Consider the following 24,509-nt stretch of genomic DNA (forward strand, 5'->3'; position numbering starts at 1 on the left):
TACCCCTAGCTCCCAAAAGGCCTCAAGAACTGTTTCTGTGTTACTTTATTGCTCCCACACCACTCTCTTATCTAAAGGAAGCACCAGGAACAGACTGGAAATGTAGCTGAAAAGCAGGCACTCTAAAAGCAGCAGAGAGGCCTCACTCACCAGGGCATCAAACACCAGGAAGTCATAGGTTTCATTTTCTGACATCTCCATCATGATGTTGAAGAGAGCATCAAGGGTGTCCTGCAGGAACTAGAGGAAGGGAAGAGGAGTGAGGAACAGAGTGGGAGATGACTGCTTCTGGAACCCTGCTCGAGAGCAGGCTGGGTACAGCACAACCACAGCCCCTCCAGGTCAGCATCAGGCACACCCAGAAGTGTCTGCAGGTGAAGAGGACTCCAATCTCTCTGCTTACCTTCACGATTTCTCCTCCTTCCACCTCCATGAGCTTCCTCAGGTTGTGAGCTATGTTCTGCGAGTTGGAACGCCAGTTCAGCAAGCCCAGCAGGTCAACTAGCCAGGGCAGAAACCACAGGCAGAGAGATCAGCATGGTGAGAGAGATCACAGCAGCACAGCTGCCCCTGTGGCTGCAGAGCCCCACACAGCAGGCAGGAGAAGTTCTTTTTGGCATCAGATACAGGAAAAGCCACACTGAGGAGCCACTTCCACGTGTGCTGACAAACCTGTTCCAGTTAATGCTGGGTAAAGCATTCGTGGGACATGGTCTCTGGTGGCTGTGTAAACACTTCTATAGCTTGTGCTGGCTACTGGCCACCCAGGAGGGTGCTGAGGCATGAGCACAGGTTGCCCAAAGAAGCTGTGGAGGCTCCAAGCCTGGCAATGTCAAAGCCAGGTCGGATGGGGCCTTGAGCAGCCTGATCTGACAGAGATATCCCTGCAGGGGAGTGGGAACTGGATGACCTTTAAGGTCCTTTCCAACCCAACCCATCCTGATTCTGTGATGATGCCAACAGTACAGGGGCTGGGCTGACACTGCAGGAGTGAAGCTGCAGCATCACACTCATGCATGAACAAATTCCCCTCCTGACCTGAGATACACAACAGGACACTGCCAGGCTGCCAAGGCAAGACCTACCATTCTGGGTCAGTTTGGTGGAGCAGATCAAAGTGGCAATCTGGAAGCTGTCTTTTGTACTGTCTTTAGTGGGGGTGAAGTTGGCCAGATTCTTCCCCTCCTTCTCCTCCATCTCCGTTTTGGTACAAGGAAGAGTTAAATAGCATTTGGCATCTTCCATTTTCTTGTTGTCACCCTGTTGGTTGAACACAGCAAAGAGAAGGATTTGCTCACCCTCAGCACACTTCAGCTGACCTCCTGCAGCCACACTTCAGCACAGGGGCAGCCAGAGAGTGCTTAGACACCTTGGCATGGGCAGGGGTTGGTGAACAGGGCTAAGAGCAGCTGAGAGAACTGGGGGTGTTGAGTCTGGAGAAGAGGAGGCTAAGGGAAGACCTCATTGCTCTCTACCATGTGTGACCATGGCACCTGGGGCATGGTTCAGTGGCCATGGTGGTGCTGGGTTGATGTTGGACTGGATGATCCCAGAGGTTTTTTCCAGCCTTAATGGCTCTGTGGCTCTGTTTCTAGAGCTGCTCACTCACAGTGTCTGCCTGGGCCTGTGCCCCTAGGGCAGAGAAGCTTCCCACCCTGCCAGGGAAGGAAGCTCTCTGCAGGCAGCTTAGGAAGGTTTCTCCCCACTCTCACTTCGTAGCTTTCTGCTGCAAGGCATCAACTTCTCCCTCTGGCTCTACAAAGCAGCAGATCTGTGCCCCTCACTCATTGACCCTCCAAAGCAGGTGCTCACCAAGGCTGCTTGTTGCATGTTGGCCAGGTGAGCAATGCTCTGTGCAGGTGGGCAAGGATGGGCCAGCTTTGAGTGGAGTGCAGTGAGAGCAGAGCTCAGAGTCACTCACAAACCCAAACCCACTAACATCAGTCCTGTTTCTCTATAGAAAACCTATCACAAATCTCCACAGTGCTGCTGACTCTGCTGGGACAGAGGAAACCCAGGGAGCTGCCTTGCCTGGTGACACTGAAGTGGGGGCTGCAGAATGCCACCCACCTTGTAGACAATCAGGTTGTGTTTGCCATCCCGCAGTGTGGTTCCGTCTGCGTTCATCAGCTTCACGAAGCTCATCCCAAAAGCTCTCTCAGACTTATCTCTGGCTGCAAGCAGAAGGAGGAATCCTCATCAGGAGTGGTCTTACTTCTGCCCATGGTGTCTGTAACAGCTCTCCAGCTGCGTGCAGCCTCTCTTGATTTCACTGCATCCCGTGGGCTTTGTGAGCCACAGCAGAGCTCTTCCCTTCCCTCATCCCAAGGGAGCTGCACAGCACAAGGCATTGGCAGTGAGGGTGCTGGGGGCACAGCACAGGCTGTCCAGAGAGGTGGTGCAGTCTCCTGCTCTGGAGAGCTTCCAAACCCAGCTGGACATGGTGATGCCAGGCAGCCTGCTGCGGGTGCCCCTGCAGCTCTCCCTGACACTCACACTCCTGCGAGGACCGGTGGCGGAAGGTGAACCTCAGGTGGCACCGACTGACCTCTTCTATGGCGATGGACACCTGCAGGTGACAGCACCATGAACAGCCCAGCACCAGCACTCTGCAGCTCCAGGCAGCTCCACAGAATCAGAGCATGCACCTCTAGAGCCCACCCAGTCCAACCCCCCTGCAGTCAGCAGGCACACCCCCAACCAGAGCAGGCTGCTTAGAGCTCCACTGAGCCTGACCTTGAGTATCCCCTGGGATGGAGCCTCCACCCCCTCCCTGGGTGACCTGTTCCAGTGTTCCACCACCCTCCTAGTAACAAACTTCTTCCTAATGTCCAATCTAAATCTACCCTGCTGTAGTTTCAAACAATTGGCCCTCATCCTGCCTCTCCCCAGCAGTCCTGTAGTCCCCTTCAGGTGCTGGAAGGCTGCTCTAAGGTCTCTCTGGAGCCTTCTCATCTCCAGGCTGAACAGCCCCAACTCTCTCAGCCTGTCACTGCAGGAGAAGTGCTCCAGCCCTCTGATGCTCTTTGTGGTCCCAGTTTCCAGACCACTCTGCTACTGACACACTCCCTGGGTGTGCACTGGTCAGGGTGTAAGTGCCAGGCTCCTACCTTCACAGTTTCATACCAGCAAGGCTGCTTCACTTGGTAGTACACAACAGACTTGTACTCGGAGACACCTTCATAGCCAGCACCAGGGTGGATAGCTTTCTTTGGACAAAAAGGCAAGAGGAGGCAGGGAAGGAACAGGTAAGGTCTACAGTGAGAGCAACAAGTACCTGGGCTCAGACTTTTCAGAAGGCAGAACTATCAGAGCTCCTCAGCCTGCGCTTCCCAGCGATGGGAAATCAATGCACAGCACCTGAGAGCTTCACAGGACCTGCAGGATTTGCTCACTTCTCTTCATTTCAACCCAAACCCTCAGTGAGTGTCCAGATCTGGCCCCTGACATCACCTCCAAGATCTCTTTATCACACAGGTTTTTGCACACAGCTGATAAATAAGAGCCCATGGACCAAAGCTGCCACCTGGCAAGCCCAGCAGCTCCTGCAGAGGCCACCGTACCTCCTGGAGGTTTCCATCCTCATCGTGCACAGACATGGTGACTTCCACGTTCTTGGGAGTCTTCTTCTTGCCCTTGTCAAACTCCCCTTGCAGCAGGGTGACATAGATGTCATTGCGAACGTCCCCTGCAAGCCACAGGCCTCCATCAGTTGGGCTCCCACAGCTTTGCAGGTGAGCATTTACCACTCTTGGGTCCCACCTCAGCCTTCTCTTCCCCTTACTCTTTCCTGATCCCACCTCTTTCACTGTGCCTTCTCAGATGGGCCACTCTCTTTACAGACCTCTCTCTTTAGGTGTACTGAGCTCTGCAGGGCTAAGTGCACCTGGAATGGGTTAGGTGGAGCAGGGTCTAACCTACACCCACCCAAAGTGCCTGAGCAGGAGCTCTGCTCCAAGAGCACTCCCAGCATCACTGCTCAGTGTAAGGAAGCAAGCTTAGCTTTGCACTTAGTGGACAAATATTAAAAAGTCAGCTGGAAGTGTCAAGAAAATCCACAAGAAGGCTTCAGCTGCCTACAAAGGACATCTCTGCAGAGCAGAAGTTCCAGAATGCCAGCTGGCTCCTTCAGCCCATGAAGTGTGGGGGCACAAAGGACCTACCAGGAAGGATTATCTCAGGGAAGCCCATTTTGCGAGCCACAGCAGTAGATCTGTCTATAAGGTGGGAAAAATCCTTCTGCACCTGCACCAGATCACCAGGAAGCAGCTTCAGGGAGACCCAGAGACCTGAGAGAAGAAAGGCAACACTTTGCTTACTGAGAAATGTACAGTCCCAGGAAAGCAGGCAGAGACCTTTCCTCCTGACCCCAGTGCAACAGCTCCTTAGGCAGCCCAAGCTGCTTCTCACCTGCCCAGTTCTCTCTCCCCATTGCTGAGACCTTTCTGGGTGAGAGGATTCTCCAAAGACAGGCACAAAGGTTCTGGTAGCTGAGTAGAGGCCACACACATGAGCAAGCAGCAGGCAAGCAGCAATAGAAGAAGGGGACACAGCCTCAAGCTGTGGCAGGGGAGGTCTAGGCTGGATGTTAGGAGGAAGTTGTTGGCAGAGAGAGTGATTGGCACTGGAATGGGCTGCCCAGGGAGGTGGTGGAGTGGCTGTGGCTGGAGGTGTTGAAGTCAAGCCTGGCTGGGGCACTTAGTGCCATGGTCTGGTGATTGGCCAGGGCTGGGTGCTAGGTTGGACTGGCTGAGCTTGGAGCTCTCTGCCAATCTGGTTGATTCTACAAGAGCAAAAGAACCCTGAACAGTGCAGCTTAAACCCAGAGCCACTTCCAACGTGCAAGCAGCCATGGCAGAAGAGTTTTCCATCCACCCAGAGTTTGATCTTCAGCTCTTGCATCAGGAGGAAAGAAGCCATCAGGCAGAGCAGAGCTTTCCCTGTGGGTAAGGACAGCTTCTGGCCTTATCTCTTCTTTATCTTCCCAGAATTCTCAGACTGCCAGCTTGGAAGGGACCCCAGGGATCATCTGCTCCAACCTTCCTAGGTGACAGCAGAGGTGCAGTGAGCTGGCCCAGCACCCTGCCAAGCTGAGGCTTAAACTGCTCAGTGGAGAGGACTCCACTGCTGCCCCTGGGAGATGGTTCCAGTGCCTGCCTGTGCTCATGGGGAAACATTTTCTTCTGGATGCCAAAGGGAATCTCCCCAGCAGTAACTTGTCCCCATCACCCTGAAGGGCTGTAAGTTACACCTGGGGAGAGTCTGTGTCCTTTGCCCTGTCCTGCACTCAGGTAGAAGACTTTTGTGCCTGCTGGAGTAGAGCTTTGCCAGCTCTGAAGCAGAGAAGAACATTGTCATCCTCCAACATGCTGTGGTGCCAACCGTTAGAGACCACAGCCTGGCTCAGGTAAGGCAGCAACTCCAGTCAGCCTTGACCTCTGGCCTTTCACAGCCCATCCCTGCCCCAGGCTCCCCCCTGCTGCTCACCTTGGCCTTTGTGGTTCACCTCCTTGGCCGCGATGACCTTGTTGAAGATGGCAGTGAGGGGCTCGTTCTCCCCGATGCCATGGGAGGGCATCAGCGGGGACATGATCAGCTGCCGCTGCCTGATGGACGTCTCCATGGCAATCCTGAGGGGAGCAGCAGCGACACAGGCAGCAGGCAGACACCAAAGATGCTCTGCAGCCAGAGGGCAGCCCAGCACCTGCCTCCTCTCCAAACCAGGGGTAATATTCTGCCAGTTTTCCTTTCTGCCCGACCCAGAGGGACTCCACTGAGTCTCTCAGACTGGTACATGCATCCCCCAGACCTCACTGCTTGGCACTGTGCTGCTCTTGCCTCCCTGGGCTGACAGCTGCAGTGCTAAAGCTCACTGAGCAATGCAGCTCACCAGCCAGACCTGTAAGCCAAGGGGAACAAAGCCTCCAGAGGGCTGACAAAAGCCTTTTCCTTCAAAGAGCTGAGTGCTGCCAGAAGCTAATCTATTTGCAGAGGCCTTGGGACACTGCCAGGCTCCCAGACAGTTGTGTCCTTCTGCAGAGGACAGCTGCTCTGAGCCAAGGTGTGCTGAACTCTGAAGCACTTACTGCTGGAATGGGATGAAATGTTGCTTTTCCTCATCGTCCACCTTCCCGTGGATGATGTCAGTTATGTCCATCACTGCAACAACACAAGGTCACCACACAGCTAAAGAGCACAGACAGCAGCCCCACTGGAATGAAAACATTGGGCCACTGCCACCCACAACACGACAGAGAGCATCACTCTCATCACCACTGGCACAGGCTGCCCAGGGAGGTGGCTGAATCTCCATGCTTGGGTGTGGGGGTGTGGGGGAGGGTCTCAAAGCCACAGGGCTGTGGTGCTGAGGGACTTGGCTTAGCCCAAGACTGAATGGTCCAAAAGGGCTCTTCTAACCAAACCCATTCTGTGATTCTGTTCTGTCTTGACTGTCTCCACTGTGAAGGCAGAGATGCTGGCCCCAGGAGGCTATCAGGATGTACTTCCCAGTGCCCAGCTCAATGCCCAGCCTCAGGCCATGCTGTCTTCTCTGCTGACTGAAGCTGCCCTACCTATGCTGGAGGGCAGGGATCCATCCAGAGGGACCTGCACAGCCTGCAGAGTGGGCACAAGCCAAGCTCAGGAGGTTCAACAAGACCAAGGGCAAGGTCCTGCAGCTGGATCAAGGCAATGCCAGGCACAACTCCAGGCTGGGCAGCACCAGGCTGGAGAGCAGCCCTGAGGAGAGGGACCTGGGGGTGCTGCTGGAGAAGAAGCTCAACAGGAGCCAGCAGTGTGCACTTGCAGCCCAGAGAGCCAAGCAGAGCCTGGACTGCAGCAGCAGAAGTGTGGCCAGCAGGGCCAGGGAGGGGATTCTCCCCCTCTGCTCTGCTCTGCTCTGCTCAGACCCCACCTGGAGTCCTGCATCCAGCTCTGGAGCCCCTGGGACAAGAGGGCTGTGGAGATGCTGGAGAGTGTCCAGAGCAGGGCCAGGAGGATGCTCAGAGGCTGCAGAAGCTCTGCTGTGAGCACAGCCTGAAAGAGTTGGGGCTGTGCAGGCTGGAGCAGAGGAGGCTCCCAGGTCACCTTCTTGTGGCCTGCCAGCATCAAAAAACCTGGGGAGGGACTTTTGAGGCTGTGAGGGAGTGGCAGGAGTGGGGGAATGGAGCAAAGCTGGAGGTGGGGAGAGTGAGGCTGGAGGTGAGGAGGAAGTTGTTGAGCAGGAGAGTGGTGAGAATCTGGCAGGGGTTGCCCAGGGAGGTGGTTGAGGCCCCATGGCTGGAGGTGTTTGAGGCCAGGCTGGCTGAGGCTGTGTGCAGCCTGCTCTAGGGTAGGGTGTCCCTGGGCATGGCAGGGGTTGGCACTGCCTGCCTCATTCTGTGATTCTATTCTATGACTACCTGCCACCCCGAAGGGTCTCCGGAGTCCACAGGTGTGCTTCTTCCCTTCCTTCAGCTCCATGTGTCCCACTCTCACAATCTGACACACCAAGCTGATTTTGGGTCTGATCAAGTCAGAACTGCTCAAATCCTAGGAATGATGTAAAATAAAGTGATGTCAACCTGCTTTAGGAATGGGAGAGAAGGAGACAGAGCTGTTACAGGTCTGAAACAGGCTTCTCAAGGCACTGCTTGAATCCCCATCCCTGCAGGGATTTAAAAGCCTTGGGGATGTGGTGCTGAGGGCCATGGGTTATAGCAGCACTCTTAGCAGCATTGGTTGGACTTTACAGCTGTTGTGCAGCCTAAATCATTCCATGGGACACCTCTTTCTGTTGCATGGAGAGAGGAGAAGGAACGAACCCAAAACTGGGATGCCTGCAGGATAAGGAAGCAGTTCCAGGGCATGAGTAACTTACAGTGAAGACTGCTTGGAGGTTATTCAGTTTCTCAATCTCTTTGGGCATCCCATTGCTGCCCCAGCGGACCAGGTAGCTTTCACTGCAAAGAGGAGGGAAGAACAAATCAAACACCTGACATTCCTCTCACCTGGAGAAAGCTCAAAAGCACTTTGGTCCTTCAGGAATCACAGGATGGCTTAGGTTGAAAGGAACCTCAAAGCTCAGCCAGTTCCAAGCCACCTCCCACTGGAACAGGTCACTCAAGACTTCATCCAACCTGGCCTTGAACATCTCCAGGGAGGTTGTGGAGCACAGAAGCACCCAATGTGATCAAAGATCACATTGGGTGCTTCTGTGCTCCACAACCTCCCTGGGAAACCTGTGCCAGTGTCTCACCACCCTCAACCTGTGCCAGTGTCTCACCACCCTCACTGCAAACAACCCTTTCCTAACATCCAGCTTCAATCTCCCCTCTGCCACTTCAAACCCATTCCTCCTCCTCCTGTCATTCCAAGACCTTGTCAATAGTCCCTCCCCAGCCTTCCTGCAGCCCACTTCAGATCCTGGAAGGCCACTCCAAGGTTTCCTCAAAGCCTTCTCTTCTCCAGGCTGAAGAGCACCAACTCTCGCAGCCTGTGCTCTCTGTGAAGATCTTCAATCCCAAAGTGACTCAATGCAGCTTTCAGAAGGGGAGTGCATGAGCTCAGCACCTGCACCATGTATCTCATCTGGAGTCAACTCCCAGATCACCACTGTGGCAGTAAGCCCAGGGAGGTGGTGGAGTTGTTGACCCTGGAGGTGTTGCAGCCAAGCCTGGCTGGGGCACTTAGTGCCATGGTCTGGTTGGTTGGGCAGGGCTGGGTGCTAGGTTGGGCTGGCTGAGCTTGGAGCTCTCTTCCAACCTGCTTGATTTTATGAACTCTCTGCAGATTCACACCACCACACCTGGTCTCCTAACTGCAGAGGTATAAATAGGTGTCTGGAAGTTTGAAGCTGAAGCAGAGCAAGGTTAGACTGGAGCTGAGGAAGAACAAGGGGACACAGTCTCAAGTTGTGCCAGGGCAAGTTGAGGCTGGATGTTAGGAGGAAGTTGTTGTCAGAGAGAGTGATTGGCATTGGAATGGGCTGCCCAGGGAGGTGGTGGAGTGGCTGTGGCTGGAGGTGTTGCAGCCAAGCCTGGCTGGGGCACTTAGTGCCATGGTCTGGTTGTTTGGGCAGGGCTGGGTGCTAGGTTGGACTGGCTGAGCTTGGAACTCTCTTCCAACCTGCTTGATTCTATGATTCTAAGCAACAGAACTGAAAACCTCATCTGCTGGGTCCTCCTTTCTGACCTCTGCTGGCTTCTTTAGAATGGCACCGTGGTGGTGTCTGAGTGGCTTTGTGCAGCTACCAGAAGAAGCCCTACCTGATGAACTTGGAGAGCTACCAGAAGAAGCCCTACCTGATGAACTTGGAGAGCTCAGGGTCGTAGAGGCTCATGAAGAGCTCTGCGTCCTCGCCGATGTTGCAGACGAAGTTCTTGAAGTTGACGAACAGGCTGTAGGTGTGGGTGGAGTTGAACACTGCCTGCCCTCGCAGCTCCAGGCTCTGCTGGAGGGACTGCAAAGGGGCAGAGCATTCCATCACACACCAGCACGGCTCAGACCTGCTGCCAAAGCAGCAGATACCCTTCAGAGGGAGGCAGGAATGCAGTGAGTGCCAGCTGCTAGAGATGCAGCCAGTGGAAGAGATGTACCTTCTCTTCCTGGATCCTTTCATCAATCCTTTTGGATGCTGTTTCATGGGTTTTGAAGAGAGAGATGGTGCTGGTTTCATCTGGGTCCAAGATGTTCCCATTGTCATCTCGTACCACCAGGTCCAAGCCCAGGATCCTGAACAGCAGGAAAAGCAGCAGACAAGACACAGGACAACCTCTAAGAAACAAAGTGACTTGATCAGGAGCACAGATCAAGCCATGTGCTATGTTAGACAGCCAGTGCAGACCAGCCCCACATCCCATAATGATCACACTGCTGCTTGCTTTGCCTCAGAGAACTGCTCCCTTATGCTCCCATTCAAAGGAAGAACAATTGGTCAGGCAGCTCAACTCCAAGGTGCCATCTCCTTTGCTCTTGTCACAGCTGTCCCAAAGCAGTGGGCAGCCTGCCCAGCTCATGGGCTGTGGCTCAGTAGTGCCTGCCCTCAGCCCTGAGCTCTGGAGGTGATCTGCTGGAGAGCAGTCCTGTGGAGAGGGACCTGGGGGTCCTGGTGGCTAACAAGTTAACCACAGCACAGCAATGTGCCCTTGTGGCCAAGAAGGCCAATGGGATCCTGGGGTGTATTAGGAGTGTGTCCAGCAGATCAAGGGAGGTTCTCCTCCCCTCTACTCTGCCCTGCTGAGACCTCATCTTGAATGCTGTGTTCAGCTTTGGGCTCCCCAGTTGAAGAGGGACAGGGATCTGCTGGAGAGGGTCCAGCAGAGGGCTACGAGGATGATGAGGGGACTGGAGGGTGTAGCTGATGAGGAGAGGCTGAGGGCCCTGGGGCTGCTGAGTCTGGAGAAGAGAAGACTGAGAGGGGATTTGATAAATGTTTTTAACTATCTGAGGGCTGCCAGGAGGGGGGGACAGGCTCTGCTCACTGCTCCCTGGGACAGCACAAGCAGCAATGGGTGTAAGTTGCAGCAAAAGAGGTTCTGCCTCAACACAAGGGGGAACTTCTTTACTGTAAGGGTCCCAGAGCACTGGCACAGGCTCACAAGGGAGGTTGTGGAGTCTCCTTCTCTGGAGCCTTTCCAGGCCTGTCTGGCTGTGTTCCTCTGTGATCTGTGCTAGATAGGATTGTCCTCCTCTGGCAGGGGAGTTGGACTCGATCTCTTTGGGTCCCTTCCAACCCCTAACATCCTGTGATCCTATGACTGAGCCAGGCCTGGCAGGCAGGGAGCTGACTTGTGGGGACAGTCCCTGTTCAGTACAAACCAGCGTGAGATGGAGTCCTGGCAGCCTGTAGAACCTTACTGCTCAGCTGCTAAAGCAGATGACTTCAGCCCCAGAGCCACAGCCTGACCCCCGCCAGGCACAGGCTGTGCTGGATGGGCAATGCCATCAGGTGCCAGCATTTCTGCAGGACTGAGGCAGGTGAGCTTCCTTGCCAAGGCACAGAGACTGCTGGCAGGTGAAGAACCAACTGCTACGTGCCCAACTGCCAGGCTGGTCAGCACATGATGAGAACTGAAAGCTGGGACCTGACCCCTTCCAAGGGGCAATGCCACCCTGGCATGGCTACTGGCACCACTCTGCATCCACAGCCACTGAGAGCCTTCGGTGGGGCTTGGGAGCCTCAGGTTCCCTCAAGACACCGTTTGGAGCTTGCCTGTTGCCATAGTCTATCTTGGCAGTGACTTTCTTCTTCAGCTCAGCCAGCTCATCCTTGGGCAGGGTCCCGGACAGGATCTGTGACCTCCACTCCATCAGGCTGTAGGTCAGCTGCTGCAGGTGCCTGAACTGCGTTGTCTTGTTGTCCTGCAGGGGACAGGGCACAGCTTTCAGCCACTCCCCAGCCCCAGAACTGCCTGCACCTAATGGCTGTTTCCAGGCCTGGAGCTGGGCAGACCTGACAGCTGCTTCCCAGTCCCAGAGCTGGGCAAAGCTCCATCCAAGAGAGATTTCTATACTGATTGTGCAGTGGTGATGCTCTCCCTGGTGCAATGCCTGCTGCAAAACACAGGCATTAGAGAAGGGAAGTGCTGCCAGGGACTCAAAGCCCCTCTGTTTCCTTTTTCTCCTCTAATACCTCCTTCCTCCTTTGGCTTTTTGATTTGCTCTTCCTACACACTGCAGCTCACACCACTCAGAGCCAGTTCAAACCACAACATTTTCCAGGACTATTTTAAGGCTTACACTGGTTCAGCACAGGAACATCAAAAGATTTTTGCTCTTCAGAAAAATTAAGACTCTGAGGCTAGGATCCCAAAGCCATCCAGGAAAAAGAAGCCAGGGACAAACCTCTCTTTTCACACAGCCATGCAGGCACAGGAGGCTGCTCCTTAAACTGAGGGGATGGACAGAATTCCTGTGGCTTGGTGGCAGACAAACCAAACACACTTGTGGCTGGGAGAGACTTCCCAGAGCAAAGCTTGCTCTGACAATGGCTACAGCTAATCAAAACCCATTTCTCTCCTCTTATTTCTAGTCTCAGAGCACACAGTGAGCAGGATGAATCACTACCAGCTGAAGAAAAACCAAGGCTGACTCTTGCTAACGTGGCTCAATAATCACCTTCAGCAGAAGGCAACTTGTTGTGCCCCCAGCTGTGCTTGAGCAAGGACTGCTCCATGGTGCCTGGCCTCTGGCCCTCCTGGAAGTGACCACCACTTGGCCAGGCCACCACAGATTCAGCAGGTGAGGTCTCTCTCCTTCCCTCCTGAGAGCTAAATGTCTGATGTGACTTCTGACAGGTGACATCTTACATAGCCCCAGTCCTCTCCCCATCCTTTGTCCACCCTGCCTGAGCTGTGAGCACTCCGGGCTGAGGACCAACACTTGTGGGAAAGCAGAGCTCACACCTGGAGGCTGTGAGCCACAACCATGGCTCCTTGCAAGCAGGCACAGAGCAGGCAAGGCAAGGCAGAGCCCTGCCTCTCCTGGTGAGTTGTGACTCACACAGCTGGCCCCAGGGTGACTTATGCCTCACCACTGCTGGGTCACCACAGCCACGCAGGCACAGTGGGCACTGTGGCATGGACTGACCCACAGCTCTGTGTGGCCACACAGCCTGCTCAGTGCAGAGCCTCTCTCAACCACTTTTACACTGATGATAGTTTTACAATCTGCAAAATGCTCCAAGCCTTAAAGGGCCCTGCAGAAAGTCCAGGCTCAACCCTTCTGCACTCATGCAACAGGGCAGAATAGAGCCCAACTTACCACGTACAGCTTGTGCCAGATAACTGCCCACTCCCTCAGGGTAGAGGTGAGCTCTTGGCCAAGGGGCAGCTCACTTGGGATCACTGTTTCATGTTGTCTGGAGAGCAAAGGAGAAAACAGATCAAAAGTGCCACACTGATGGATGAAAAGCAGCACAAAGCATCCTGCTCGGTGGCACCTCCCAGGGCCTGGTGCTCACACTGGTGCCAGGGGCTGGAGGGCTCAGCTGGTGCTGCCACACACAGCCACCAGCCACTGCTAATCAAACACATCTCCAGGTCCTCCGTGTCTTGCTCTCCTCCATGGATCCACTCCACAAACACGATGAACAAAGCCACTCTGCAACAGCCACCACTTGCTGTGGTGACTTGGCTGCAGCTGAAGCACTTTCTACAGCCTCTTCCTCTGCAACTGCTCTTTGCCTGTGCCTGCACTGACCCCAGAGCCAGCTCCAGGAACCAAATGAGGAGTCATTTCCTTAGATGTTTTCCAAGACAGGAAGAAATCCACACTCCTGCTGGCTGCTTGGCTGCGAGCAGGAGTCTGTTATGACTTGCAGGAGTTCCCAGAGGAGCTGAAGTGTAGCCTGACTGCCCTGCCCCGCTGCTAACTGCTTTAGCAGAGCTTTCTTTCTGCCAGCAGCCCTACCCTGCACCTCTCTGGTGCACAATGCTCTGACAAAACACAAGTTCTGCAGCTCTCTCACAGAGCCTGGCACCCGTGCCATGCCCTGCTGGGCACACAGACCAGTGGCACTCGTGACAGCCACTCCTGAGGCTGGGGTTTTGTTTTCAAGTGAAGCAGCATTCCACTGGCTTGGGGAGCAAAGGCACAGCTGCAGAAGAGCCAACCTACCCCCGGTCCCTCACGGTGGCCTCCTTCAGGTGGATGTAAGTCTCTGGGAAAATGCCCTAGGAGTAAAAGCAGGAATCAATCCATGAATGCACTCCTGTGCAGCAGGTGGGGGAGAGCCAGGAGGTCTCCTTCTCAGCCTCCTCTTCTCCAGGCTGCACACCCCCAACTCCCTCAGCTGCTCCTCCCCAGCCCTGCTCTCCAGATCCTTCCCCAGCTTTGCTCTGCTCCAGCCCCTCTGTGTCCTCCTTGCAGCGAGGGGCCCCAGACTGATCCCAGTGTTTGAGGTGTGGCCTCACCAGTGCCCAGTACAGAGGCACAACCATTGCCCTGCTCCTGCTGGCCACACCACTGCTGATCCAAGCCAGGATGCTGGTGGCCTTCTTGGCCACCTGAGCATGCTGCTGGCACATCTCCAGGTGGCTGTCAGCCAGCATCCTCAGGTCCTCTGCTGCTTGGCAGCTTTCCAGCCACCCTGCCCCCTTCCAGCCGCCCTGCCTGGAGTGCTGGGGGAGGGTTGCTGCGACACGACAGCGTTTGTAGGTTTGCACCAGTCCCAAGTTTCCTCTGCTGAAGAGAAACCTTCTAGGAGTGCTCCAGTCCTGGTTTTACTGCCTTTATAACTCAAAAATGGGGACTGGGAAGGATGATACCACATGAGAGGTGCCAGGATTCCTATGGGAAACCCAATTTCCATGCAGTTCTCAGACTGGTTCCACAAACCTCAACCTGGCTGAGCTCCCTGCATGCATAATGCTGGGAGTATCTTCCCAGTCAAATCCAAACTCTAACCTTACCATCACACACAACCAATGCTGGAGGTGCCCAGGTCCCAGACCATAATAACAAAGCAGATGTGCATGCAGATGTGCACAGGCAGCTCTGTGAGCTCAAGCTGCACTGCTCCTGCTTACAGCGGAGATGCTCCCAGCTAATGGCTCTGAACCGCCCTGCTCAGGGGCATCTCTCTCTGTCTCTGAGGAGAAGGGCACAGACCTGGTGGTACCAAGACCAAAGGCCCAGCAGGGCAGATGGCAGCAGCAGCAGGAGGGGGCTGGCAAAGGGTGGGGCAAGCTCAGGGTCCCTGAGAAGTGAGCCCTTCCTTACCTTCTTCGCTTTGTTGCGGAGTGTGTAGCCTCGGTACCAGCCTGGCAGGTGGAAACAGAGGCAGTTAGCATTCTCCTCTCCTGTCTAAAGCAATCAGATGCACCATGGCATTCCCACTATGCCCCTACAGCAACAGCCAACCCTGCTCTTTGGAGGCCTGGGCCCCTCTGCTTTGTCTGGAGCAGGGCTGAAAGGTGTCTCCTGCCACCATCGACCACCCCCTCTGCTCCGCAGCGCAGCGCTGGGCACTGCCAGGGCTGAAGGCAAAGCAGCTCCCCTGGGCTGCAGCTTTGGATGTGACAATCCTTGTGCCACAAAGCTTCCAAGGAGAGCAGACAGCAGGGAGCTGCTGCCCTGCCCATCCAGAGGATGAAGTGAGATTATCCATAGGCATGGAGCAGTGGATAAGGCTCTGGATTAGGGATGAGAAGATTTCAGTTCTATTTTTCCCGGCTGCGCTCGGTTGAAGGGTGGAGCAGAAGTGACTCAGAGCAGGACAAAGCTCATGGAACTTAACCAGGACATTTTTCCACCCATCTCAGTTCCACTGGACACAGGCTCAGCCCTCTTCTAACACAGCCTCCTCATTTCAGATGGCCTCCTGGCAGCCCCCACCCCCCAGGTCCTGTAAACCACTCTGCAGCCACAGCCTGAAAGTGTGGTTGGGTTTCTATGCAAAACAGTTCCAGCAAGCAGCCTGTGCTGCCTTCTCGGGGCTCTGATCCACGTTTCAATCATCCTCATCCATCCAGGTCCTGCAGCTGGGTCGAGGCAATGCCAGGCACAACTCCAGGCTGGGCAGTGCCAGGCTGGAGAGTAGCCCTGAGGAGAGGGACTAGGAGGTGCTGCTGGAGGAGAAGCTCAGCAGGAGCCAGCAGTGTGCACTTGCAGCCCAGAAAGCCAAGCAGAGCCTGGGCTGCAGCAGCAGCAGTGTGGCCAGCAGGGCCAGGGAGGGGATTCTCCCCCTCTGCTCTGCTCTGCTCTGCTGAGACCCCACCTGGAGTCCTGCATCCAGCTCTGGAGCCCCTGGGCCAAGAGGGCTGTGGAGATGCTGGAGAGTGTCCAGAGCAGGGCCAGGAGGATGCTGAGAGGCTGCAGCAGCTCTGCTGTGAGCACAGCCTGAAAGAGTTGGGGCTGTGCAGGCTGCAGCAGAGGAGGCTCCCAGGGGACCTTCTTGTGGCCTGCCAGCATCTGAAGGGGGCTACAAAAAAGCTGGGGAGGGACTTTTGAGGCTGTGAGGGAGTGTCAGGAGTGGGGGGAATGGAGCAAAGGTGGAGGTGGGGAGGGTGAGGCTGGAGGTGAGGAGGAAGTTGCTGAGCAGGAGAGTGGTGAGAGGCTGGAATGGGTTTCCCAGGGAGGTGGTTGAGGCCCCATGGCTGGAGGTGTTTGAGGCCAGGCTGGCCGAGGCTGTGTGCAGCCTGCTCTAGGGTAGGGTGTCCCTGGGCATGGCAGGTGAATTGGAACTGGCTGCTCCTTGTGGTCCCTTCCAACCCTGCCTGATTCTATGATGCAGCATCTCCAAAGGAACAACAGCTCTGGGTAGCCCTTGACTGACTGCTTGATTTCTTCTTGAAACCCAGCACAACCTGCCTGAAGCTTCCGAGGCAGGACAGCTACTGACCTGCTTCTCTTGAGTGCTCTGCCCAGGCAGAGATGCTCTACAGCACAGGGCTTGGAAGGGACTTCTGGAGATCACCTATTCCAACCCCCCCTGGCTAGAGCAGGGTCACCCAGAGCAAGCTGCACAGGAGCAGGCTGAGTTGGGATGCAGAAAGGCTTTCAGCTGTAGGTAGAGGGCACATTCCAGCCAGCACAACTCAGCTGAAGTCTGGTTACACAGAGGCAGCACAGAACCATCAGCAAGCCCTGGGGCTGTGTTCAGCTGCCAAGGGCACACAGAGCCTCAGCCTCACCTTCCCTTGGGTGGATTTTCAGTGTGTGAAAGGTCAGAAAATCTAAGAAAAATGATCCAGATGCCAACAGCTCAGATAAGGAAAAGCTCTGCAGAGTGATGCAAGCCCAGGCCACGTGCTCAGCCGCCAGGGCTCTGCTCCTCTTCCACCCTGGAGCACTGGCACTGGGTCCACGAGAAGCTGATGTGGCAGGGGGGTCACCAAGCTCCATCCACACCTTCTGGCCTGCACTTCACCTCACTTCAATGCCCTCTGCCTCACACATCTGCTGTGGCTCAGCTCTATCACTGCTGCCTCAGAGCTCTGCAGGCAGCTGAGGGTCAGATAACATTTCCCAGCCCAAGCTTCGCCCTTGCTGCTGCCTGTCAAGGACCAAGCTGTGCACTTCAGCTCTTGCAGACAGACTGGAGTCTGCCACATGCAGAATGCAGACAGCTGTTAAGTGAGGCTGTTGGATACAGAGAGAGCCTCCTCTGAACCAGGCTGAGGAGTGCAAAACTGCTGCCCTGGACCAGGAGGAAGAAGGCAGAGAATTGCAAACTGCTGCCCTGGACCAGGAGGAAGAAGGCAGAGAGAGCCTCCTCTGAACCAGGCTGAGGAGTGCAAACTGCTGCCCTCAACCAGGAGGAAGAAGGCAGAGAAGTGCAAACTGCTGCCCTGGACCAGGAGGAAGAAGGCAGAGAGAGCCTCTACTGAACCAGGCTGAGGAGTGCAAAACTGCTGCCCTGGACCAGGAGGAAGAAGGCAGAGAATTGCAAACTGCTGCCCTGGACCAGGAGGAAGAAGGCAGAGAATTGCAAACTGCTGCCCTGGACCAGGAGGAAGAAGGCAGAGAAGAGCAAACCTGCTGCCCTGGACCAGGAGGAAAAAGGTAGAGAAGTGCAAACCTGCTGCCCTGGACCAGGAGGAAGAAGGCAGGGAGAGCCTCCTCTGAACCAGGCTGAGGAGTGCAAACTGCTGCCAGGAGGAAAATGGAAGCATGCTCCAGATGACCAACCGAGAGGAAGTGAACTGTGGTGCAACAGCTCTGAGAACCTTCTGGTAGCTCACAAAGGTGCTCCTGTGCATCCTGAGGTAGGGAAGGGACCAGAGGCACAAACCCAGGAGGTTCCACCTGAAGATGTGGGGGAAATTCTTTGGTGTGAGGGTGCTGAAGCCCTGGAGCAGGCTGCCCAGAGGGGTTGTGGACTCTCCTCTGGAATGACCCCAGGCTGCTCTGGGTGGCCCTGCTTTAGCAGGGGGGTTGGAATGAAGGATCCCCAGAGGTCCCTTCCAATCCCTGGGATTCAGGGAGTCTGTCAAGAACGCTGCTGACAGCCCAAGGGTGGCCCTCGGGCAGAGCTGAGCTGCAGGGCTCACATCCACTGCAGAAATGACTTCAGGAGGCATCGCTGAGCCTTTCCTCTCGCAGAGTCACCGCCCTGGATAAATGGAAACTTCTTCTGAATCAGGTCTTGTGTATCCCGATAAGAAGAGTGATTAGCAGAACAAAAGCCCACTTTTATCAGCCTGGAGCTGGATTTCTAAGGGTACATCATTAGCATGAGAAGAAACAGAAGAAGCCTCTCCTGAGAGCTCAGAAACAATGCCCAGAGAGGAGGAAACAAAGCTGAGAAAGAAAAGCAGACACAGTAAAGCCCTGAGAAGCTCCTCCCAAGCAAGCAGAGCTTTTGAGATACAAACAGCATCTCCTCCCGAGGGCAGTCTTCACCCCTGGCACTCCCTTCCTCGGGTCCTCTTCCAAACCCACAGCCCAGGTTGTCCCTTTCCCAGTCTCTCTCCCCTGCCAAAGGCACTCCCCACTCACACCCACCAGCACAAGGACGCCAGGGGCAGCTGCTCTGCCTGTGGGCTCTGGGTGATGCTCTGCCTGTGGGCTCTGGGTGATGCTCTCACTGTCAAGGTCAAAGCCAAGTGGCAAGAGGGCTGAGGGCAAATCGCTCACAAGCAGCTTGCTGCTCCCAGACTTTGCTGCTCTGAGGCCACCTCAGGCTGATGCTGCTCCTGAAGATGATTGAGTCCATGCTTGGGAGGGAGGACTGAGCCTTTCCAAACGCAGCAGGAGAGGGCTGGCAAACGTGACCTGTGAGGAGGGGCTGAGGGAGCTGGAGGTGGTTAGTCTGGAGAAGAGGAGGCTGAAAGGGGACCTTAGTGCCCTCTACAGCTACCTAAAAGGAGGTTGCAGTGAGGCTGGAGCTGGTCTCTTCTCCCCAGTTACTAATGACAGGACAAGAGGAAATGGCCTCAAGCTGCACCAGGGCAGGTTTAGGTTGGCTGCTGGGAGGAAGCTCTTTCCTGAGCAGGTGCTCAGGCACTGGCACAGGCTGCCCAGGGAGGTGCTGGAGTCACCATCCCTGGAGGTGTTTAAAGGAGAGTGGCTGTGGTGCCTGAGGCTGTGGTCTGGTGATGAAGGCTGCTGGGATGCAGGTGGGACTGGCTGACCCTGGTGGTCCTTTGCAACCACAGCGATTCCTGGTGCTGAGATGCTGTGCTGAGGGGTTTGGGTTAGCCAAGGACTTGTCAGGGTGGAACTCATGACTGGACTCAAGGAGCCTGAAGGTCTTTTCCAATCTAAGCAATTCTATGAGTCTGCAATCATCAAATGGCTCTGCTCCATACTGGGATCTTCCCCAAGCAGGCTGCTTCAGTGAGGAGCCTGAAGCATACCAGAGGCCTCTCCCTGTCCTTGCTGCAAGATGTGGAATGGGTTACAAAACTCTTCCCAGTAAAATCCTAGGAGAGGCACCCTCAAAACTAGGAAGGAAGCTCCATCACTGGAGGCTTTTAAAACCACCTAGTGCCAGTTGGTGATAGAATCACAGAATCAAGCAGGTTGGAAGAGAGCTCCAAGCTCAGCCAGCACAACCTAGCACCCAGCCCTGCCCAACCAACCAGACCATGGCACTAAGTGCCCCAGCCAGGCTTGGCTGCAACACCTCCAGGGATGGTGACTCCACCACCTCCCTGGGCAGCCCATTCCAGTGCCAATCACTCTCTCTGACAACAACTTCCTCCTCACATCCAGCCTCAACCTGCCCTGGCACAGCTTCAGGCTGTTTCCCCTTGTTCTGCCTGGCAGCAGAGCCCAACCCCACCTGGCTGCAGCCTCCCTGCAGGCAGCAATGAGCTCTGCCCTGAGCCTCCTCTGCTGCAGGCTGCACCCCCCCAGATCCCTCAGCCTCTCCTCACAGGGCTGTGCTCCAGGCCCCTCCCCAGCCTTGCTGCCCTTCTCTAGACACCTTCCAGCACCTCAACATCCCTTTTCACTTGAGTGGCCCAGAACTGAACACAGCACTCAGGTATGTCCTGAGCACTTTGGGTTAAGCCAGCATCACCTGGGGAACAATCAGATCTGCTGGCTGCTTTGCTTTCATCCCCTGCCTCCCTTGCCTCAGATCAAAGAACCAATTCAAGTTTAAAGCTACTTTAAAGAGACCATCCTCTGCTTTCCAGCTGGAACAGCTCACCACATGACTGCACAAGTGCTTGGCCTGGCAGTGAGGAGGAGCCAAGGCAAACAGGTGTGCTGTAAACCCAGGACTGAACAGCCAGGAGTGTTTCTTTACCTCTAGGAGCAGCATTTTTCATGCCACTTGAGAAAACAAAGTGCCTGCAGAGTGAGCTCTGTGCTCCTGGCTGGATCAACAGCTCAAAAGCAGAGCTGAAGTTTGGGTTATTTTAAACATCTTGGTTGATCATTTCTTTTCTGTCTCTTGCAACACCCAATGCTGTGATGGTTTGGGTGTTACCTACCCCCCTCCACACTTAGGAAAATCACCCAGACAAGACTCAGCAGCTGGAAATTGAAGAATGCAGCTTTACATTTACAGCTTAGCACAAGATGCAAGCAGAGAGTTACAGCAGCTACAGCTATAGACAGAAACAGACAAGTTAAAAGTGATACAGAGACACAGCAGCCCTCCCAGAAACCAGAGTGCCCAGAAGGGGCTCCCAACCACCCAACCACCTTCTCCCCACCCCTCTACCTTACCCCAGACTTTGCCTTATGCTTCAAGGAGAGTTTGGAGGGTGGGCCAGGGGGGTTAGGAAGCAGAAGGCTTAGCTACAGAGACAGCAGATTAGGTTAAGGTGCAGCCCCAAAGCCAGAGAGCAACCAACTGCCTTGTCTGTATCCCTGTTCTTGTTCTCACACATCTCAGCCAGCCTCTGAGTGCAGCAGCCATCACCTTTGCTTCCTTTTCACAGCCTGGCATCTACTTCTTCTCACCAAAATAGCCCAGCTAGGCTCAAACTAGCACAAGTGAGGGAAGGATCAGCAACTTACCTTCATACATCTCCAGAATGTGCACAGTGTCACCCACTTGCAAGGAGAGCTCCACGTCTTGGGCAGCATGGTAATTGTAGATTGCTAGGAGAGGCAAGAGAGGGGAGACAAGAGATGAGAAACACAGTCCTGGAAGGGGTGAGGGGAGCAGAGCTGGCAAGCTGGCAGCACAGCAGCTGCTGAAGGCAGCAGTGATTTTGGAGAAGCTCTCTGGAGTCCTTGAGCTGCCCTGTGGGTGTCACACAGCAGTGAAGTCCCTGCCAGCTCCAGCTGCAGATCTACTGGGTGTCTCCTCTATCACAGCAGTGATAAAACTCAACATGAAGCAGTGATAGAAGCTCAACATGAGCCAGCAGTGTGCACTTGCAGCCCAGAAAGCCTCTACCACAGAACCATAGCAGGGACTTTTGAGGCTGTGAGGGAGTGGCAGGAGAGGGGGGATGGAGCAAAGCTGGAGGTGGGGAGAGTGAGGCTGGAGGTGAGAAGGAAGTTGTTGAGCAGGAGAGTGGTGAGAGCCTGGCAGGGGTTGCCCAGGGAGGGGGTTGAGGCCCCATGGCTGGAGGTGTTTGAGGCCAGGCTGGCTGAGGCTGTGTGCAGCCTGCTCTAGGGTAGGGTGTCCCTGGGCATGGCAGGGGTTGGCACTGCCTGCTCCTTGTGGTCCCTTCCAGCCCTGCCTGGTTCTGTGACTCTCTGTGCTCCTGGGTGATCTGCTCCAGATGCCCTTACCCTGGCAGGGGCTGGACTAGCAGGACAGAACTCTTGATGGGGATGCTGCCACTGCAGTCAATAATGGCAAGGACACAATTTCAGCACTGGGTTCCATTTTGGGACCCCCACTCCAAGAAGGACACTGAGGGGATGGAACAGGTCCAGAGAAGCCCAACGAAGGTGAAGAAGGGTCTGGAGAACAGGGCTGAGGAAGAGCAGATGCAAACGAACTAAGTAAATCCAACTGTGAGCTGCTGTGCTGGGAAGTTCCCATGGGATGCCTGCCCTGTCCTGGCAGGAGGTGCTTTGCCTCCTGGCCAGCACCCAGAGCAAGCAGATGCCTGAGGCTCCCCACGATGGATGTGACCTCACTGCTCTTGGCTTTCCTTAAAGCCTGCAGCTATAAATAACCAGGAGCAGCAGCCATGTGGATCCCCTGGCCATGGGCAGATGCTCACTGCCTCATGCTGCAGGCACAGGCATTGTGCAGCAGCCCTGGCCCATGCCTGGCCCTCTGTGCCCACAGCACACAGGCAATGTGCCCAAATCCCTGCCTCTGTTTGCCAGAGGCTGGCAGGAACCATCCTGGACTTCTGCTGGCAGCTGCAGCTGTTACCTTGCTCTGTTCCCTACGGTGCTGCTGCAGGCCAAGACACTAAAGCTGGCTGCTGATCTGGGCACCTGGTGAAGGGCCTGGAACACAAACCCTGTGAGGACAGGCTGAGGGAGCTGGGGGGGTGCAGCCTGCAGCAGAGGAGGCTCAGGGCAGAGCTCATTGCTGTCTGCAGCTGCCTGCAGAGAGGCTGTAGCCAGGTGGGGTTGGGCTCTGCTGCCAGGCAGCCAGCAACAGAAGAAGGGGACACAGCCTCAAGCTGTGCCAGGGCAGGTCTAGGCTGGATGTGAGGAGGAAGTTGTTGTCAGAGAGAGTGATTGGCATTGGAATGGGCTGCCCAGGGAGGTGGTGGAGTGGCTGTGGCTGGAGGTGTTGCAGCCAAGCCTGGCTGGGGCACTTAGTGCCATGGTCTGGTTGGTTGGGCAGGGCTGGGTGCTAGGTTGGGCTGGCCCAACCAGAACAGCCACAGGCAGAACTGAACCCTGCAGCTCCCTCCCCCTCTCCAGAACAGCCACAGGCAGAACTGAACCCTGCAGCTCCCTCCCCCTCTCCAGAACAGCCACAGGCAGAACTGAACCCTGCAGCTCCCTCCCCCTCTCCAGAACAGCCACAGGCAGAACTGAACCCTGCAGCTCCCTTCCCCTCCCCTGCCCAAGCAGGCAGGTTTCAGATCCCAGTGCATTCACAAGCTGCCCCTGCACATCCAAGCCAGGCAGGGGCTGTGGCACCTTTCTTTGCCAGGCTGAATGAAGCAGAGGGGGTCCCTGGTGCAGAACACTCCTGCCCAGTGATGCTGCACAGGGTTAGAAGAGCCAAATTGCTGACATATTTTCCCTGGGAGCTTTACAGATGCTTCCTGCTGCTCCAAGCCAGCCCTGTCCCAGGCAGCCCTAGCTCTGAGAGCTGCTTAGCCTCCTCTCCATTGTGTGTATCTAATCTGACCTCTTCCAGACTTAAAAGGAAGCTGCAGACAACAAACATGGGCATAAATAAAATCAAAATCCTCACAGAGCTGCAAGAAAGGAGGAAGGGGGAAAAAAATATAGAGAGACTTCTGCCCTTGAATGTGCAGGAATAGCTCAAGTGAAGTCTTTTCACTTCCAGCTAAACTTCAGCTGAGATTTTCTCCTTTGAAGCTGACTTTAGGCTGGTTGATCCTGTTACTGTTATCATCCAGAATGAAAGGCAGCACTGGAGCCCAGCAAATTGCATCTAAATAAAGAGGCAGAGGTGGAAAACAGGATCCACCAGGAGGAGGGCCCAGATTTGTTTTAATGATCACATTCTCTGAGCAGGAAAACAGGCAATAATAATTCCCTGAGCAGAATAAAGGCAACAGTCCCATGGTTGGTTCATTTACAGTCCCCCAGTGATCACTGGGGAGTTTACAGGATGGGGTTTTCCAGTGTCTCCAGCTCATGGAATCCATGAGGAGGGAAGGGAAGAGGAGTCACCACCAGGGCTGAGCTGAAATGGGCAGCAGATAACTGATGACAGCAGCCACAGTCATGCAGGTGGAGATAAGAAGCAGCATTTTTTGTGCTTCAGGGCAAGAGGTGATTCAGATTGAGAAGAGGCTCTCAAGGCATTGCACAACTGAGTGTGCACAGTGGGTGCCAGGGGCATGCTGCTCTGAGGCACCACAGGCACCACCAGCAGCCAGGACTGCAGGGATGGGAAAGGACACTTCAGTCCCAAAGGGCACTTCATAGAATCATAGAATCAAGCAGGTTGGAAGAGAGCTCCAAGCTCAGCCAGTCCAACCTACCCCCCAGCCCTATCCAGTCAACCAGACCATGGCACTAAGTGCCTCATCCAGGCTTTGCTTGAAGACCTGTCCCAAGCTGAACTGACAGGAGGCAGAAAGAGTCAGACACAACCTTGTGTGCACATTAAAGCAAAATGAAATTGAACCCTTCCCTCAAGATCCTGTTCAAGTGGAGCATAGAATCAGGCAGGTTGGAAGAGAGCTCCAAGCTCAGCCAGCACAACCTAGCACCCAGCCCTGCCCAGTCACCCAGACCATGGCACTAAGTGCCCCAGCCAGGCTTGGCTGCAACACCTCCAGCCACAGCCACTCCACCACCTCCCTGGGCAGTCCATTCCAGTGCCAATCACTCTCTCTGACAACAACTTCCTCCTCACATCCAGCCTCAACCTCCCCTGCCACAACCTGAGACTGTGTCCCCTTGTTCTGCTGCTGGTTGCCTGAGAGACAAGACCAACCCCACCTGGCTACAGCCTCCCTGCAGGTAGTTTTGTGCATCTGAAAGTGCATTTTGTGCACACA

The 24,509-nt window shown here is 55.1% G+C and overlaps 1 protein-coding gene across 1 annotated transcript in view; it reads right to left on the reverse strand.

Moving 5' to 3' along the window:
• Positions 1 to 24,509, reverse strand: part of DOCK5 (dedicator of cytokinesis 5) — a 75,194-nt gene that overhangs the window by 37,222 nt on the left and 13,463 nt on the right. The window contains exons 2-20 of the mRNA XM_064175693.1: positions 20,899 to 20,982; positions 14,701 to 14,741; positions 13,597 to 13,652; positions 12,742 to 12,838; positions 11,192 to 11,340; positions 9,576 to 9,711; positions 9,282 to 9,439; positions 7,859 to 7,940; positions 7,401 to 7,530; positions 6,087 to 6,159; positions 5,488 to 5,630; positions 4,164 to 4,289; positions 3,564 to 3,688; positions 3,111 to 3,209; positions 2,497 to 2,569; positions 2,071 to 2,174; positions 1,086 to 1,260; positions 404 to 501; positions 151 to 240 (exon numbers count right to left, since the gene is read on the reverse strand). Of these exons, the coding sequence (XP_064031763.1) occupies positions 151 to 240; positions 404 to 501; positions 1,086 to 1,260; positions 2,071 to 2,174; positions 2,497 to 2,569; positions 3,111 to 3,209; positions 3,564 to 3,688; positions 4,164 to 4,289; positions 5,488 to 5,630; positions 6,087 to 6,159; positions 7,401 to 7,530; positions 7,859 to 7,940; positions 9,282 to 9,439; positions 9,576 to 9,711; positions 11,192 to 11,340; positions 12,742 to 12,838; positions 13,597 to 13,652; positions 14,701 to 14,741; positions 20,899 to 20,982 (2,039 nt within the window). The remainder of the gene's footprint in view (positions 1 to 150; positions 241 to 403; positions 502 to 1,085; positions 1,261 to 2,070; positions 2,175 to 2,496; positions 2,570 to 3,110; positions 3,210 to 3,563; positions 3,689 to 4,163; positions 4,290 to 5,487; positions 5,631 to 6,086; positions 6,160 to 7,400; positions 7,531 to 7,858; positions 7,941 to 9,281; positions 9,440 to 9,575; positions 9,712 to 11,191; positions 11,341 to 12,741; positions 12,839 to 13,596; positions 13,653 to 14,700; positions 14,742 to 20,898; positions 20,983 to 24,509) is intronic.

Source organism: Pogoniulus pusillus, chromosome 42 (assembly GCF_015220805.1).
Source record: "Pogoniulus pusillus isolate bPogPus1 chromosome 42, bPogPus1.pri, whole genome shotgun sequence".
In the NCBI taxonomy this organism is placed as follows: Eukaryota; Metazoa; Chordata; class Aves; order Piciformes; family Lybiidae; genus Pogoniulus; species Pogoniulus pusillus.